This window comes from Microplitis demolitor, chromosome 3 (genome assembly GCF_026212275.2).
Source record: "Microplitis demolitor isolate Queensland-Clemson2020A chromosome 3, iyMicDemo2.1a, whole genome shotgun sequence".
In the NCBI taxonomy this organism is placed as follows: domain Eukaryota; kingdom Metazoa; phylum Arthropoda; class Insecta; order Hymenoptera; family Braconidae; genus Microplitis; species Microplitis demolitor.
This window is the reverse complement of record NC_068547.1, coordinates 1382297-1399474: the sequence shown is the minus strand read 5'-3', so window position 1 is coordinate 1399474 and position 17178 is coordinate 1382297. Positions and strand designations below refer to the sequence as shown.

General features: G+C 31.5%; 4 protein-coding genes across 9 annotated transcripts; 3 read left to right on the top strand and 1 right to left on the bottom strand.

The window, feature by feature from the left end:
* Positions 1-57: 57 nt before the first annotated feature.
* Positions 58-1994, top strand: LOC103576216 (protein arginine methyltransferase NDUFAF7, mitochondrial). Its single transcript, XM_008556359.3, has 5 exons — positions 58-163; positions 243-679; positions 754-1155; positions 1225-1338; positions 1409-1994. Exons 2-5 carry the CDS (start codon positions 365-367, stop codon positions 1928-1930), a joined length of 1353 nt encoding a protein of 450 aa, XP_008554581.1. The 5' UTR covers positions 58-163; positions 243-364; the 3' UTR covers positions 1931-1994.
* On the bottom strand, positions 1977-4651 carry LOC103576217 (CWF19-like protein 2). The gene is made up of 3 exons (XM_008556360.3): positions 4447-4651; positions 4146-4346; positions 1977-4067 (listed from the first exon to the last, which is right to left on the bottom strand). The coding sequence occupies exons 1-3, from the start codon at positions 4528-4530 to the stop codon at positions 1977-1979; spliced, it is 2376 nt and encodes a 791-aa protein (XP_008554582.1). The 5' UTR covers positions 4531-4651.
* A 457-nt stretch (positions 4652-5108) lies between these two features.
* LOC103576215 (baculoviral IAP repeat-containing protein 7) lies at positions 5109-8955 on the top strand. Of its 2 annotated transcripts, none has more exons than XM_008556357.3 (8): positions 5109-6105; positions 6181-6301; positions 6825-7025; positions 7090-7268; positions 7339-7488; positions 7568-7710; positions 7861-8078; positions 8194-8955. In XM_008556357.3, exons 1-8 carry the CDS (start codon positions 5611-5613, stop codon positions 8382-8384), a joined length of 1698 nt encoding a protein of 565 aa, XP_008554579.1. In that variant the 5' UTR covers positions 5109-5610; the 3' UTR covers positions 8385-8955. The 2 variants fall into 2 exon arrangements, with proteins under 2 accessions (XP_008554579.1, XP_008554578.1); XM_008556356.3 differs by having other exon boundaries at positions 5112-6105; positions 6813-7025; positions 8194-8952.
* A 2058-nt stretch (positions 8956-11013) lies between these two features.
* Positions 11014-17142, top strand: LOC103576214 (baculoviral IAP repeat-containing protein 7-B). 5 transcript variants are annotated; one of them, XM_008556355.2, is made up of 3 exons: positions 11014-11474; positions 14723-15667; positions 15760-17142. In XM_008556355.2, exons 2-3 carry the CDS (start codon positions 14798-14800, stop codon positions 16048-16050), a joined length of 1161 nt encoding a protein of 386 aa, XP_008554577.1. In that variant the 5' UTR covers positions 11014-11474; positions 14723-14797; the 3' UTR covers positions 16051-17142. The 5 variants fall into 5 exon arrangements, with proteins under 5 accessions (XP_008554577.1, XP_008554573.1, XP_008554575.1 ...); XM_008556351.3 differs by lacking the exon at positions 11014-11474 and adding an exon at positions 12997-13218; XM_008556353.3 differs by lacking the exon at positions 11014-11474 and adding an exon at positions 13325-13716.
* The last annotated feature ends 36 nt before the right edge of the window (positions 17143-17178 follow it).

The window sequence follows — 17178 nt, the reverse complement described above, 5'->3', positions numbered from 1 at the left end:
CAGCTGGTAGCCAGCTGATAATTACGTCAGTGAAATTTATTTAATAAATATATAGTAAGTGGCCCAGTTTCTAACCACCGATCAAAGATTTTGAATACTTAATAAATATATACATATATATATTTAAATATAAATTATAAGACAAAAATCAACGTCCCATCATGTAATTTATTATTTTTCTAAACTATTTCTAATGTTATCAACAAACGTTCATTTAATTATTTGTCTTTATTAAATTCAAGAAATTTCTATGCCTGGAACCTGTCCATGATAAATCACTGGATAATTTATCTAGAAAACTGTCAAATATAAAATACAGAACATCTTCATCACATCAGTAAGGCTTTGATGATTAAGTTTTACTATGAAACTCTTGATAAATCTCCAAAGAAAAAAATTAATAATAAATAATTATGAAAAATTATTTAATAAATCACCGATAGCAGCACTGAGATGCTGGTATTCATCAGATGTCACTGAAAAATCAATCAAAGAGACAAAACCTGTGTTACATAAACATTTGCATGCTAAAATAAAGTCATGCGGACCAATTCCTGTTGCTGAATACATGAAGGAAGCGCTGACGAATCCTGTAGCTGGATATTATATGCTGAGAGATGTGTTTGGTACTGAAGGAGATTTTATAACTTCTCCAGAAATTTCTCAGATGTTTGGAGAGGTAGCTAATTTATTTATTTTTATTAGTTTATATAATAATAATAATATATTTTATATGATGATTCACTTTTTTAGTTGGTAGGAATATGGGTGCTCAATGAATGGAGAAAAATTAGTAAGAATGATTTCCAATTAGTCGAACTTGGACCAGGAAGAGGAACATTGAGCAAAGACATTCTGAAGGTATTCAAACAACTCAAGGCCATAAATAAATTGTCCGTACATTTAGTCGAAGTCAGTCCGGCTTTGTCAGACATTCAGGCGAAAAAGTTGTGCGTCTCTTCCAAAGAAGTTACTCCAATTTTAATTAGCGGTGATGATAAAGAAAATAAAGTAACGAGTCATCATTACCGGGAAGGAGTTACTGAAGACGGTACTAAAGTATTTTGGTACCGTTTTATTGAACATGTTCCTAGGAAGTTTAGTGTTTTTATTGCTCATGAATTTTTTGATGCTTTACCAATCCACAAATTTCAGGTTCTCAATTATAATTTCTTTTATTATTTAATAATCAATTAATTTTTAATGAATAATTTTGGTCTACAGAAAAATAATGGAGCCTGGCATGAAGTCTTTGTAGATATCGACCCAAATAATGAAGAAAAATTCCGGTATGTCATGTCCAAGTTTCCCACTTTGTCAAGTAAATTATTTATATCTGTAAGTGTTTGATTAAGTTGTCTTTATTATGAAAAATAATTAAATTATATGGTAAAAAAATTATCTATAGGAAAATGAACAACGAGACCACGTGGAAGCAAGTCCACAGACGATGGTAATAATCGACTACATGTCAAAATTTTTAAAAGAGTGCGGCGGGTTTGCCTTGATAGCTGACTACGGTCACGACGGAGACAAGACTGACACATTCCGAGCTTTTAAAAACCACCAGCAGCAAGACCCGCTGGTTGCTCCAGGAACTGCGGATCTGACAGCGGATGTGGACTTTGCGATGATTAAAAAAATTGCAACTAAAGACAACAAAACTATGGCCTTCGGGCCAGTAACTCAGAGAAAATTTTTACTAGATCTAGGTATTGATGTCAGGCTTAATGTGTTGCTGCAAAAAGCACCCGATTCTGATAGGAAAGATTTAATATCTGGGTACAAAATGCTGATTGACCAAGACAAAATGGGCAAATGTTTTAAAATGCTGGCATTATTTCCGTCGATTTTAAAAGATCACTTGATGATGTGGCCAGTCGTGGGATTTTTTGATAGAAAAACGGAGAACGATAGTAAAGATAAATAAATGAATTTTTATATTTAAATACAATGTCTTTATAAATACATTTAAATTACTTTTGTTTTGTGCAGTCATATTTTTTCCATTGCTCAGCGAACTCGATAACCTTTTTCTTTTGCTGATCAAACTTTTCCTTACGTGGCTTCCTCCACATGTGAGAGTCTAGGTCAAGCATTCCTCCGATAATTTCTTGGGCAAAATTCCTGGGGAATAATTTTTCATCTTCAATAACGTGAGCGAATCCTCCTTGGGTACCAAAGTTTACAGCAAAGTATGGAAGACCTTTAGGAATGGCTTGTCTTACATCTTTGTTGTTTAAATCAACAACTTTTTTATTTGTTGACCACTCCATCTCGCACTCCAGCAGCGCCTTCTTGAAGTACATCGGCGCCATGCTGCCAACTTCTTCCGGTAAGGGTACGCACTCCAAGTACATGTGGGGATAACGATGTCGGCCGACGAATACTTCAAAAAATACAGGGCACTGGTTACTGTCCGTGAACATTTTAGTGAGCGCTTTTTTTATTGCCTTCAATTCATCCCAGACATCTTCGTCCAAAAGCGTCTGCGCAGAAACATGATGAACTGGTGCAATAATACAGTGACCGGGTGTCAGAGAAACATGCCAAGGAAGACTGAGATACACTTTTGATCCCAATGCAACGATCAGATGTTTCTGCATCTCCTTGGAGTCAACACACAGCCGGCAGTTGTCCAAACTCTTTTCCCTCTTTTGGTGCTCATGGATAGCACGCATCTTGTCACGGTGATCTTTTTTCGCGTCGCTATCGCCACGGGTGATTCGTTCCTCGAACAATTCGTCCATGTCCATACTCTTGGAAGCCATCTTGACAAATACCGCATCGTCTTCATTAGTCGACACTCCTTTCTCTCGTTGAAACATATCTTGAAGCGAGTATTTGTCATCGTCAGCAAAGTATCGAACTCTTTGCCCTCCTTCGTGGGACTCGACTTTTTTATTTTTCCGGCGGCCGCCTTGAGGTTCCTGGTATTTACTTCGTGTCTCGAATATCTTCGTCATGCCTCTGGAGTTGGTAGTGGTTAAAGTTACAGTTTCTTCTTTTCTCGAGTCTTGACGAGGTTGAGGTTTAGTCTTGCGGGCTCCCCGTGCATCTTCGAGTTCTTTTTTCAACTTCGCTGCAGTTTCCATATCGCCCATTATTTCAGCTTTGATAAGTCTAGCTCCTAGATGATTCAACTCATCATCAGTTAAAACTTTAATCGGAGCTACCGGAGATTTTTCTTCAGTTTCGGAAATTTCACTGTCGCTTGACGATGATTGTACAGTCGAATGATAATCTGTTGATGTGATTGCACTCAGTCTTGTATTTACAGGACTAGGTCTTTTGTCAACTGAACTAGATCTGTCTGCTGAATCAGATCTTCTGTCTACGGAACTAGAAGGATTTGATTCCTGTCTTGCTAGACGTTCATTAGCTTCAGGTTTCCGCCAGTTTTTCGATGAACTCGATTGTCTTGAACCTGAATGACAACTCGACCCATCATTGCTATCATCAGGTCTTTTGAATGCTGGTTTTTTTTGTCCCCGATTATACTTATCATCATAACTCCGACGATACCGGTCACGACTTCGTGACCGCGACCTACTGCGATCTCTGTGTGATCTCTTACATTCAATTTTTCTTTGACGGTCACCTTCATGATACCTCGATTTATTATAAGGCTTTGAATTTATTTCAGCTTCTTCGATCATTCGTTTAATCTGATCCAAAGAGCCCCATCTCTCCGCAGCTATATCTTCAAGACTTCTTCCCTCTTCTCGAGCCTGCTCCTGAGCTCTCTGAAGACTTTTTTTCAGCCACTCCGGGTTCATAACCACAGGTTTATTTTTTATTTGCTTCTCTTCAGGTAAGCCCGTCCCGCCATTTTTCCAGTACGGGTTCAACTCTTTCGAACTCTGTCCAGGTTCTGCTATAATACAAGTATCTTTTTTATCTTCTTTGGGTTTTTTGTCTCTAGATGAGCACAAAAATGATCCCGACAAATTCATCCATTCATCGCGCTCGAGTTTTTCAGCTTCAGCGACTTTCGATGATACTGCAGTTGATTTACTCGAATCATTTTTCTCAACCCACTCACCAGCTTCATCTTCACTGGTACTCTGCAATAAAATATATAAAGTAAATTTAAAAATCTTAAATATGATTGATGATTAATTAATTAATTAAATAAAACTCACGCTACTTGAGCTAGAAGTACTATGTTTTCTTTTCTTCTTCTTAGACTTTTTAGATCTTTTTTCTTTCTTCTCTTTTTTCTTTTTCTTTTTTAATTTTCCAGATGAAAGCTTTGCATCTAATTCAGGAAGCATCCATTTGTCATCACCACGTTGTCTAGCTCTTTCAGCTTGTGCTTGTTTTCGATGATAACTTTCTTCAGCCTTTAATTATTACATTAATATTATTAATAATATATTAATAAATGAAAAATTTAAATAAATAAAAAAAAATAAATACTAAAAATCAAAATAAATTAATTACCTCAGCTAAGATTTTTTCTCGTGATTTTTTTATAGCTTCACGTTCAGCTTCTTTAACTCTAGAGCTTTCAAATTGAATAAACATATTTGTAATTAATTATAAAAAATAAATAATATCAATTGCTGTCACTATTTATGATAAATTCAAGGTTATATTTTATTTTGATTCTTTAAATTTCTCGATAACTGTTGTAAAATTACCAGGAATGAAAATTATGAATCGATTGCTATTAGAATCGATTTATTATTATCGAACGATTATTTATTTTTTCAGACCTTTACGTCATCTCCCGCCGAATTTTGAATTTCTTATCTTAAAAGCAACAATCAGACAAATTTAAAATTACAAATAATTAAAGAAAAATATTTTTAAAAGATGCACTTATTAATTTCAAAATTTTTCAAATGCCCATTTTTTAAAAATTTGATTTTATTAATTATTTAGTCTCCTTATTAATAATTTTAAATTTGTCTGTCTAATGAAATTTAAAAAAATGCGCGCGCGGATTTTTCATTGATCTAATACGCATTTTTAAATTTTCATTCTACATACATTTCATTTATTTATTCAGAAATTTAAAAGATTCCCACTTGTCAGTTACACTCACACTCATTCATTGGAATAAATTTTTTTTTTTTCATAGAGACCCTAGGCCGCATGACCTTAATGTCACTAAGAATTACATCTTCCAACGTAATTGAATGCACTGGCGAAAAAAAAATAAGAATAATAACATGGTGTTGTCATCTAACGCATCTAACGTCATCACACCTGATATTTCGAACTAAATAAATCCATCAGGACCGTCAGACATGTTTTCTTGCCGATGTTTGACAATCAATCAACATTTGAGTGTTAAACATAATTATAAAAAATGAAATTTATCGTGGGTAAATTAAATCTAAAACGTGTCAATCATGTTATCAGTGATAAATCCTAACCTTCAATTATTTTATTGTCACAATAAAATTTAATTGTCGTCAATTGTTTAATAAAAAACACTAAACTACTTTTAATGGATTTACTTAACAATAGTAATAATAATAATAATTAAAAAAATTATTATTTTTTTAAAAAAACTAGAAGATGACTAGTTTGTATAATTTTAAATATATTTTCTAAATTTTATAATTTAAATTTTAATGGGAATTGAAACCAGACATAATGAATCTGGAACTAAATCGTTTGAATACATTTGACCAGTGGCCAGAAAACGCCGCTGTAAATCCTTCAAGAATAGCCAAAGCTGGATTTTATTACACCGGCCAGGGTACAAACGTCCAATGTTTTTTCTGTGGAGTGACAATATCCGAATGGAATTACGGGGATCAAGTAATGGCACGTCATCGAGAAGCCAGACCTGAATGTCCTTTCGTATTGAATCCCACTGACACCTGCAATGTTCCCTTATTGGAGTCAATTAATTCAGCCCTCAGTCTCCCTCGGTGTCCACCTCCTCCAGAAGAATCCAGAATAGAGTCATCTGATGACAGAGCCCAGCCAACGACTTCATTTCCAGTTCAAAGTCAGAATCCTCGAATCGAGTATGGAACTTATGAGCAGAGACTCAGATCCTTTGAAAATTGGCCCGCTTCTAGTAATGTTACGCCTGAAAGTCTTGCGAGAGCTGGTTTCTATTATCTTCAGCAAGAAGATATGGTAATTTACCTTTTTTTTTTTTTTTTAATTATTAATTACATATGATGATAATTAATTTGTAATTTATTGGCACAGGTTGAATGTGTCTATTGTCGGGGAATAATGAGAATGTGGGAACCAGGTGATGATCCATTTAATGAACATAGAAAAGGTTTTCCACAGTGTGATTTTTTTAATCATCAAGATTCAAATTCAGGTATTATTATTTTTGAATAATTAAATTAATCATTAGTATCATCACTGTTGGTTTTTTTTTTATTTTATTGTAAATAAAATTATTTATCAGCTGTCATAAGTGACATGATCATTGATAAAAATTTATTCAGCATTAAATTATGTATGCTATATATAGTAGCTAAATGTAATAAGCAGTCAAGATCTAAATATAATAGTTTTGGCAATGCTATCATAACGTCAGACGCGTAAAAATTAATCAACGACGATTTAGTCTTTTTTTTATTAGTCAAATAATTTATAATGGGGTCAGGTAATTTTATCAAGTATTTAATATTTACTTTGTCATTTGACGTATACTGAATAGTTGCGCAATATCTTTAACCTTAACATCGATATAAAAATGCATAATTAATTTATACTAAGTATTATTTTTTCTTTTAAATTTCATCACGAGCTTGCATAACTAAAATATTTTCATAAAATCTGCTGTTAAATTTAACAGTACAGTAAATTTAAAAATTAATCTTCAGCTTTAACGACAGAAGAGAAAGAAGAATTGGCGAAAGTTAAATTATTGTCGGGAACGACTGCGGATTTACATAAATTGGGAATACAAAAACATACTGGACCGAGGCAGCTTAAGTATGCTACCTATGAAGGTAGACTCAGAACATTCCAAGGATGGCCTGATAACCTCCAGCAGACACCAGATATGTTATCAACTGCTGGGTTTTATTACGTTGGTAGGTTTGATATTTATTTATTTATTTAAGTAGGAATTAATGTGGAATTTTTATTTTTTAAAAGGTTCAGGTGATCAAGTACGATGTTTTCACTGTGATGGCGGCCTACACAACTGGGAAGCGGACGACGATCCTTGGACAGAGCACGCCAGATGGTTCCCTAAGTGCGGCTTCGTCTCTATTGTCCGCGGGCAGGATTTTATCCAGCATTGTATTGACAATAGACCACCTTTAGATCCTCTTGTATGCATTTTATATTTATCTAAAAATATTTATTAATATAAAGTAAAAAAATAATTTATAATTACAATAGATATTTCTTGGAGTACCTGAAAATGGAGACGACGTTGGAGAGTCATCATCATCACCACAACCTTCTAGTTCAAATTTAAATTCAAACCCAGTTCGACGTCAAGTTACTGATGCTGAAGTCGAAGAACTCTTACATTCAGCACCAGCTACAGTAAATTTTATTAATTAACAATTTAATATAATTGTTAATTATATTTTTTATTTTATCGGAAATTTTTTTTATTCTATAGGCAGCTTTACAATTGGGGTTAAATCTTGGAAGAGTAAAAACAGCATTGAGACAACGCATGGAAAGGTTCGGAGTTCCATACACAAATTCTGATCAGCTTATTGAGCACGTTCGTCATATTCATTTGACTGAAGAAAATAATAGGTGAATAATTACCAAGCAAATTACTAATTTATTAATAAATTTAAGCCAAGACCTTTTCAACGACACCAAATTTAATACCATTAACTAATTCTATCAGATATGACTGCAACAAAATTTTCTTAATTAATTTAATAATTAAAATTATTACAGGCTTGAGGATAACGCAGAAACATCATCGTCAGAGTTAGCAGCATTGTTGAGTCAAGTGATAACAGTCCAATCATCAAGCAAATCCGGATCACACGGACAAAATAGTTCAGACATTGTTAAAAAAAAATTAGCGGGTTACAATGGCGACAATAAAGAGGCGTCAGTTATAAATATTAGAAAAGATAAAAAAGCTGACGCTCAGACAGATAATGGACCACGTAAGTGACTAATTATTTTTTCAGTTTAATTGTGAATCATAACAGTATGATTTAATTGTATAAATAGCTTGCTAAGATAATGTAATACAATAATTTTTATAAATTAAAATTACAGTTTCACTTGAAGAAGAAAATCGTCGTTTGAAAGAAGCGCGATTATGTAAAATTTGTATGGATAGAGAAGTGTCCGTTGTATTTTTACCTTGTGGACACCTTGCCACTTGTGTACAATGCGCTCCGTCATTGACAGACTGTCCCATGTGCCGCCAAGAAATTCGTGCTACTGTACGAATATTTCTTGCCTAGTATATATTTAATAAATAAATAATTTATTTTATTTAAATTACGACAATTATGAGTATGACTAAGAAGAAAAATATTTAAGTATTGATTTTAAATGAATTTAATTTAATACGTAGCCGCTCGTAAGATTATTTCAAATGCTGATGCAACTTCTCAATAAATTTAAACAACTTAGGACTCAATTTAAAAATTTAAGTATACGAGTTTAATATGTTTACGTAATAGATAATAATACCAGATACCTGATTTTAAACTCATAGACCAAAAACAGAGAGATAAATATATAATATATTTATATTATTATTAATTGTAAATTGTTTAAAATAATTTACACCCAACAGATCAATTACTATTATAAAGAAACGCAGCTGTAACAATCAAATTTAATTGTTAATTATAAATCGTTTATCTGGGATATATTTTTCTTGAACTTGGTTTGTTCGCTAGACAAATGTGATTAAGCAGAGATAGATATTTTGTAAATATGTTTCAATGTTGAAAAGTTTAAAAATTAAAATACATAGAAGCTGATGAGCATCGATACGTTGTTTTAATATCAATCGATATCCTTATCCAGCCGAATGAGTAATGACTCAATAATTTAGTTTGTCTTCATTTGTTCGATTGTTTAATTTTTATTGTTCTCATTAATTATTTGAGGCTCATATTTTTATTCATTTCCTTCACTGTACATCTATTAGTTTTTTACAAACTGTATCTTTATAGTTTTTATATATTAATTCATGATACAAAAATTAGCCGAGTCCAATAATTGGATTTTTTTCAGAAAATTCCACCTACAGTTTTTTAAATTTTCTACATGTGCTTCTTTTTCATGGAATTGTTGAAAAAAAATCCGAAAATTGCCAATTGTCTGCTAACTTTAAAATCATATTAATTTCTTCATTTTCTCTAGTTTTAATTTTTAGTTTCCTATGACTTCTCTTTGTTCTTCTCCACTTGTTCGCATTTTTATAATTTGTTGCTCATTTTTGACTTATAATACAACGCATTTATATATCAAGTTATTAAAAACGTAATGTTCATGAAGCCAACGGTTATTTTAATGATAAACGCACATTCTTATCATATCGTTCGCCCTCCCACAGAGTGCTGATGATAAATTTAACTCTTAAATATTTTAAATTACCGATTCAAGGAATAAGTATTAATGTGTCTTAATTACAAAACAATAAGTCTTTATTGAAATAACCAAATGAGTAATTGATAAATACGTCAGTTATATTATTGTATATATATTTTATAATAGCCAGTTTATTTCCTGTAAAAGTTTCCCGGAAATAAGCAGCAGTGTCATAGATTTTGTTTAAATAGAAATACTAATATTATTATTCCTTTCCTTGTTTAGTATTTTCAAAATAATCTATACACATATATATATATATATGTGTATATATATATATATATATATCGATGACTCCATGACATGACTTACGTTCTTCGAACTTCGTATAAATGATTACGAGTATTAAACGGTCAACAGAAAAATAAATGTGGACTGTGACCGTTGATACAGCCTTTTATTGCTCTTTATCCTCATTTCATAATACCATCTTCGTATCGATTTTAATCTTTAATTAAATCGGTTCTCTTTAACTCCATATTCTGTTGTATATTCCAACATATATTTTATAAAATGATACTGAAGCTAGATCATGTCTAATAAATTTTGGATTGTTTTTCACTATGATAAATTATAAAAAAAAAATATTTTAAAAAATTGCACATGTAGTTTATTGAATTTTCTACACGTGCATATTTTTATTTTTTGTTTTTTCAAATTAAATTGTTGAAAAAAAACCAAACATTGTTAATTGTCTCCAAACTCCCAGATCATTTTAAAATTTTTTTTATCTAAGCTCTAATTCTCCAATATTTAGTTTTTTTATTATATCTATTCTAGGCTAAAAGAAATCTAGTATTACGTCAAGTGTTTCAATAGTTTACGTAACGTAGTTTATTATTCTTTTTAAAACAACAAAAGTTTGCCTGTAATTTTTTATTTTTTCGATTTATTAATTTCGGGCTGACGGATCAATGAAAATAGGGGTACGTGGCCTGCGTCGTAGGGCAGCGCAGAGTCTCGACGAGGGTTGGTTGTTGCTATTGGGAAGGCTTTCACCCTTGAATAAAAAATCCCCGGCCCTTGGCCGTAGTCCTACGCATCAGTACTACGTCCTCTTTGTACGCCTTATATTTATTGCCATCGCCATCATTTTTCTAATAAACAATAACAATTAAAACCATTATTACCGAGTAATTTATAAAGAAAAAATGCGGGAGTAACGGTAATTTGAATTCATTAAATAAAATAATTTATTTAATTAGACTCGGAGTGGTTTGTATCGAAACAATAACGACGCAAAGTTTTATCACGGATGTGATCCCTTTTAATATTTAACTAGTGGCCTTTTTGGGCCTGTAACTTTTTGTTGTTCTTGTTGTTGATATTTTTGAATTAATACTGTACTGTAAAAGTATTAAGCGATGGCTTAAATCCAACGTTCTCTTTACATTGTTTATATTAAATTACATTATATATTATCAACATTACATTGAAATAGTGGGGAAAGACGGTATTGTTTGGACAGCAAATACTGTTCTCGGTTCGGTTGTCCTGGCAGCTGTTCTGCTGACTGGCTACGGCATACAGTATAGTAAAATTATAAACAACTAAAGTAAAGCTGAAGCTGAAGTTTAAAGTTAAACTAAAAAAGACTGTACTGAATTTAAATTCGCGTTCGCTCGCCGCCATTACATTTACCTTTTAAACATTTAATCTTAAAAGTTTAACTCTTGAGAACTCGTCGTACTGTGAAATGTAAAAGTTCCTGGTGTTAAAACTCAACAGATGAAGCCGTTTTATTTTATACATTGAAAGCGTTTTATTTTTTAAAATATCTGCAGCTTGTTAGCAGATTTTTATAATCATGTTTATTTATTGATTTTATTTTATATATATTTTAAATATTTAAATTCATTCCATTTATTATTTTTAAAAAGTGTTTCTGGATTTTTAAAATTCATTTATTTAAATATTTATCTTGGAACTTGGACAGTACAACAAAAAGGGTATGTCTGATTGTTCAAAAAAACTTTCTTAGTTTGTAAATATTTATATTATTATTTATATATATATAGAAATTTAATATTCAAAGCTATGAAGTAAATAAACGATAATTGTGTAATTTGTTTAATTAACTAGTGCTCCTATTAACCAGATGTCTAACGTTTAAGTTGGATCTGAAAGTTTTAAAAAAATAAATTCAAATATTTATTGATGATAAGATAAAAGAAGTTGAATTTTAAAAATATGTATATATAGATATACATATTTTAGCTGATGACTGTTGCCCCTAAAATAACATTTATAAAAAAAGACCCTGATATCCAATTGACGCAGCGGACCATATGTAGTTTTTTTTATTGTTATTTAAAATTAATAAAAATAAAAAATATAAAACATAACGACAAAAGGAAGAGGGCGTGAATAAATTTTAAATAATAGTATGACTGTATCACATGACTATATATGTTTATGTCTGTATATATATATGTATGTATATATATTAATATATGTGTGTGTTTCTGGCCTCACCTTCATACAAAGAACGTGGGTTTTGTATTTGCAAGCATACAAGGGAACTTTGTTGATATCTTTCTTTTTTATCATTCCCGTTTACTTGTGCTCTTTCTCTCTCTCTCCCTCTTTTTCTCCTGCACGCTCTCTTATTACAACTATTGAGTGTACGCTGTTGCCACGCGCGGGAATAAAATAACAAAAAAAGCAGGAGCGGCATATGTGAAAGTTTAAAAAATTTTTATTTTTAAAATAATTAATTTGAAATTTAAATAAAGTATAAATATCGGATACTCATACGCTCTTGATACTTGACGTAAGCCAGACAATGAGTAAATGTAGCAGACAAGACAATTTTAAATTACAAATAAAAAAATTTTAAATGACTGTAAATGTAGCAGACGAGACAAATTTTAAATTATAAATGATTTAAAAAATAATATTTATAAAAAATGCACTTAATTTTTGAATTTTTAAATGCGCATTTTTTAAAAACTTTATTTTATTATTTACTCTATTTATTTGTAATTCAAAATTTGTCTCGTCTGCTACATTCACACTCATTCAAATTAATTTTTAAAAAAAGCATATACTGATTTTGAATTTTCTAAAAGTCAATTTTTAAATTTTCTCATTAAAAATAATTTAATTTTATCATTTAAAAATTTTAAAAATTGTCAGATGTCCGACAACTACTGCCAGACACCAGACGTGGAATTTGAACTTTTTAATTTAAACAAACTTCAATGAGTTGGCAATTAAGCCAATTGACCCGCATGTACTGTAAAATTTTTTCATCACGTCAAAATATTATTAGACATTTTTTATTATGTCCCATTGTTATCAACGGGTAATAAAATCTTATCTATTTTATTATCATTTATGTTAAATATGATAGCTTAAATATCAACGACCAACTAATGCTACATCAGTGGAATTCCATTCCTGAGTTACTGGTCTAGTTACTGTAGTGTATGCGCACATATACATACACTATATATATATTTATGTACATATATATATGACGTTTTGTCGGTATGAATATTTTGAGAGAGTATTAGTACCTGTCTGGCGCCTTATGGTACGGAGAAAAGATAAATCGTGATCATGCTTTGGGAACGTGAACATGACTAACTTTAAAAATATATATATATTTATAGCTGGCAATATATCATAATATATAATGACGTATTAAGCTGAATGAGAATGAGATTAGGACAGTTTCTACTATTCCAGGTAAAGTTACTATGCTAGTAAAGTAAAAATTTAAATTTAAATAATAAAATAAAAGTGGCAACGTTGTATTTCATAGCGCGGGGCACCAGGGCCGGACAAAGACTCTCAAGAACTGAAACAACTGAGCTCGAGACTCGAGTTTAGTAGTAGGGAGTTGTAGTATAAATATAAAAATAAAAAAAATATTGCCAGTGATACTACAGAGAATATCAGAGAGTGGGAAGGAATAATCTAGAGGGTGAGAGAAGGGGAGAAAAAAAAAAGAGACAAACGAGTCTCTGTGCGGTCTTGTGTGAGTGCCAGCTGTGCCTGTGAAACACGTAGTGATTTTAAACCGAGGTCGTTTTCTAGAGGCCGTACAAAAATGTTCGAAAATGGATTATTGTACATTATAAATTATTATTATTTATTGTGTGTGTGAAATTATTTTTGTTATTGCTGATATTGTGTAATTGTTTTTTGTTACTACGATTTGTATCGATATTTATTGGATTTAAGGTTAGAATATTTTTATTATCATCTTAGCGCGGAGGCTGAAGAATTAGTACTGATTGATAACTAGTTTTTTTCCTTGGTTTCTTTAGTTTTTATTCGGTGCGTGGGCGTAGCATGGGAGCGTAGTATGGGGTCTGCATATGTGTCGCATTATTATTGCCCACACAATGATAAAGTTGGAAGCGTAATTCTGGGAGTTGGTGGATGGGGGGAGGGGATCTTGATGGGTAAACAAGACGCAGTAACACGCCCGCGTATATTTGAATCGCCTTGAATTGGAAACTTTATTTTAGTCAGTCGTTCTCAGACTAAGAAATGACGCACATTACTGTCGCACACATTACAACGTTTTCCATACGTTTTATTATTAATATTTTTGGATATATTTGACATTTACTAGTACGTTTTTTTATCATGGCTGAAGTAAGCAGACAATTAAAATTTTTGAATTTTTTTCTACTAATTAATTACAAAAAAAAAAAAAAAAAAAAAAAAAAATCTAAAAATATGCATATGTAAAAAAGTTAAAAAAAATACAAGCGAAATTTTTTTTTTGTAATTTATCGTTTTTAAAAAAATTCAAAAATTATTAGACGTCAGTTAAATTCAGTGTCATTATTTACATGAGTGTGAATGTAGCAGACATCAGACAAATTTAAAATTATAAATAATTAAAAAAAATGCACTTATAAATTTTTAAATTTTGAAAATGCACATTTTTTTTAAATTCTATTTTATTAATTGTTTACTCTATTTATTAGTAATTTCAAATTTGTCTAATATCTGAGACATTCATACTCATTTATAGCAATTAATTAGTTTAATTGATTAATGCCAGCTGAGCTGATGTGAACAAAAGAACAAACGTTTAATTATAATTTTATTTTGTTAACGGGTTTTTTAGATGACGTCATTTATTTTTAAAAATAAAATATTTATTTAAACGTTCTATTAGAATAATAAAATAAATTGACAGGTTAATTTACTGGGTAATTATTTGTGATTGCAGATAACAAAATTCATAGTGTTTGAATTAGTAAGAAAAGTTAAGCGGATATTACTATTGTTGTTATCAAGAGAAAAAATGACGGACTACATAAGAAATAGCTTGAGAGATAATTTGCAAAATTTGAAGCCGACGTCTAATTTACGACTTCCGTCAATTCAGCCGGCACCGTCGCAGTTATCTAACATAAATAACCCGCCAGACGAAGTGGATAATCGCGAGTTTCCACGAGCTGATTATAGGATTGAGTCTGTGAGACTGCAGAGTTATGCGAATTGGCCGTTGTCGTATATGGAGCCTGAAAAATTAGCAGCTGCTGGATTTTATTACACGGGGGAGGGTGACAGTGTTAAATGTTTCGAGTGCGGAGTCGTTATATGCCAGTGGGTTGAAGGAGATAACCCGATGTCTGATCACCAGCGTTGGCAATCAAACTGTCGATTCGTACGTAAATTACCCTGTGGTAATGTACCTATCGGTGTTGATCCAAGTACAGTACCCTCAGTAAGTCCCCGAAGTCGTGACGTATGTGGTCGTTACGGAGATGAATTCAGACCTGGCGCATCGCCAGATTTTCGTTCTGGCCAGACGGAATTCCAGTTTCCCAGTACTGCTAAATTGGGAAGTCTCAATTTGGCCCAGCCTAAAGGACCAGCACATCCGGAATACGCGAGTTATGACGCCAGACTCAAGAGCTTTGAATCGTGGCCCAAGTCGATGCCGCAAACTAAAGACAATCTTGCTGATGCTGGTTTTTACTACACGGGAACTGGAGACCAAACTCTTTGCTACCACTGCGGCGGTGGGTTGAAAGACTGGGAGCCCAAAGACGACCCGTGGACCCAACACGCAAAGTGGTTCAAAAAATGTTACTATGTTCTGATGGTCAAGGGTCAAGCGTTCATCAACAGTGTCATCGGTCAACCCGTCGCCCCACCTTCTCGCGAGGTAGTTATCTTAATCTAATCTTTTAGTAATCAGCTCTCACTGATTATTGATAACGTTATTAATCATTTTGTTGTTTTTGTTGCTTCTTACAGGAAACCATGCAGATGAATCTGCCAAGTTACATTGAAAAAGTGGAACAACCAGCCAGTGCTGCTGAAAAGCCCGAGGAAAAACCCGAAGAGAAAGCCGAAGTTGACGTTAAACCAGTCAACAAGAGTGCTGACGATGCCAGAATGTGCAAAATTTGTTACAATGAAGAGTTGGGGGTGGTATTCCTACCCTGTGGACACATGGTGGCTTGTACTAAGTGCGCGCCGGGTATGACTTCCTGCGCGGTGTGTAGAGAACCCGTCAGTATGACAGTTCGCGCTATAATATCTTAGTACCTTACATTAGCATTATTCATTTATTATTTAGATTTTATTAAATTAACAAACAAAAAATCTATATATATATATATATTTACACATCTATATATATTTAAAATTATAGTTCTGTAAAATTAAATGATTGAAATTTGAAAAAGAAAATTAACAAAGTTATTTAACGAAATTTAATAAAAATAATAATAAAATTAACGCGTGTTGAATGACATGACTCATGGCGTTTCTCTCATGTGGGTAAAATTCTATGCTGATTTGAAATGTAATCTTCTTTTCATATGAAGAAATGATTAATAATAATATACATGAGAAAAATACTTGCTAACACAGAATTGTTGATGAGATAAAAAAGTATTACTAAGTTTAAAAGTATTTACTTGGTAATTAAGGTGTTGTATAAAATAGAAAAAAAAAGAAAAATATTTGCCAGATGAGTTTAAATTTAAATGAATAAAATTATAAAAATTAATTTTTTTGTTTATTTGTTTTTGTGTTTGTATAATTTTCTTGTAATTAATTTATCTATTAATTTTAATCTATTTAATTTTTATAATTTTATTTATCATTTGGCGTTGGCTGTTGCTGGGCAATAGAATTGTACCTACATCAGAGTTTTGCTATTTTTTAATTAACTCGCATTATAATTTAAATTAATGCGGATAAAAGTTATAAATTTAAAAAATTTGTTAATATTAAAAATTGATAAAAGATAAAAAAAAGTAGCAAACTGACATGACGTCTAGTCATTGGAGTATTACGCGATTAATATTTAATTCATATTTTTTTTTTTTTGGTTTTTTTTTCCCGGAGTTAATTTTGCTTAATCGTTAAAAAATAATAAAAAGGAAATGAAAGTAGTCGTGATTTATTAAAATTTGTACATGTGATTATTATTATTTTGAATTCGATTAATGTTGAATTAACAAGCCGGAAATGCCATACAGTTTGAAAGTTTGAGAAAATAAAATTTATGTCATAATTGAAATGAATAAAATTAAAATGCTAATGAAAATAATGGAAATAAAAAATGTAAAGGTACTAGATATTGAATAATAAATTAACAATTTATTTTGTTTAAAATTTTTATATTTATTTCATTTTTTTAGGAATTATTCAAATAAATAATAC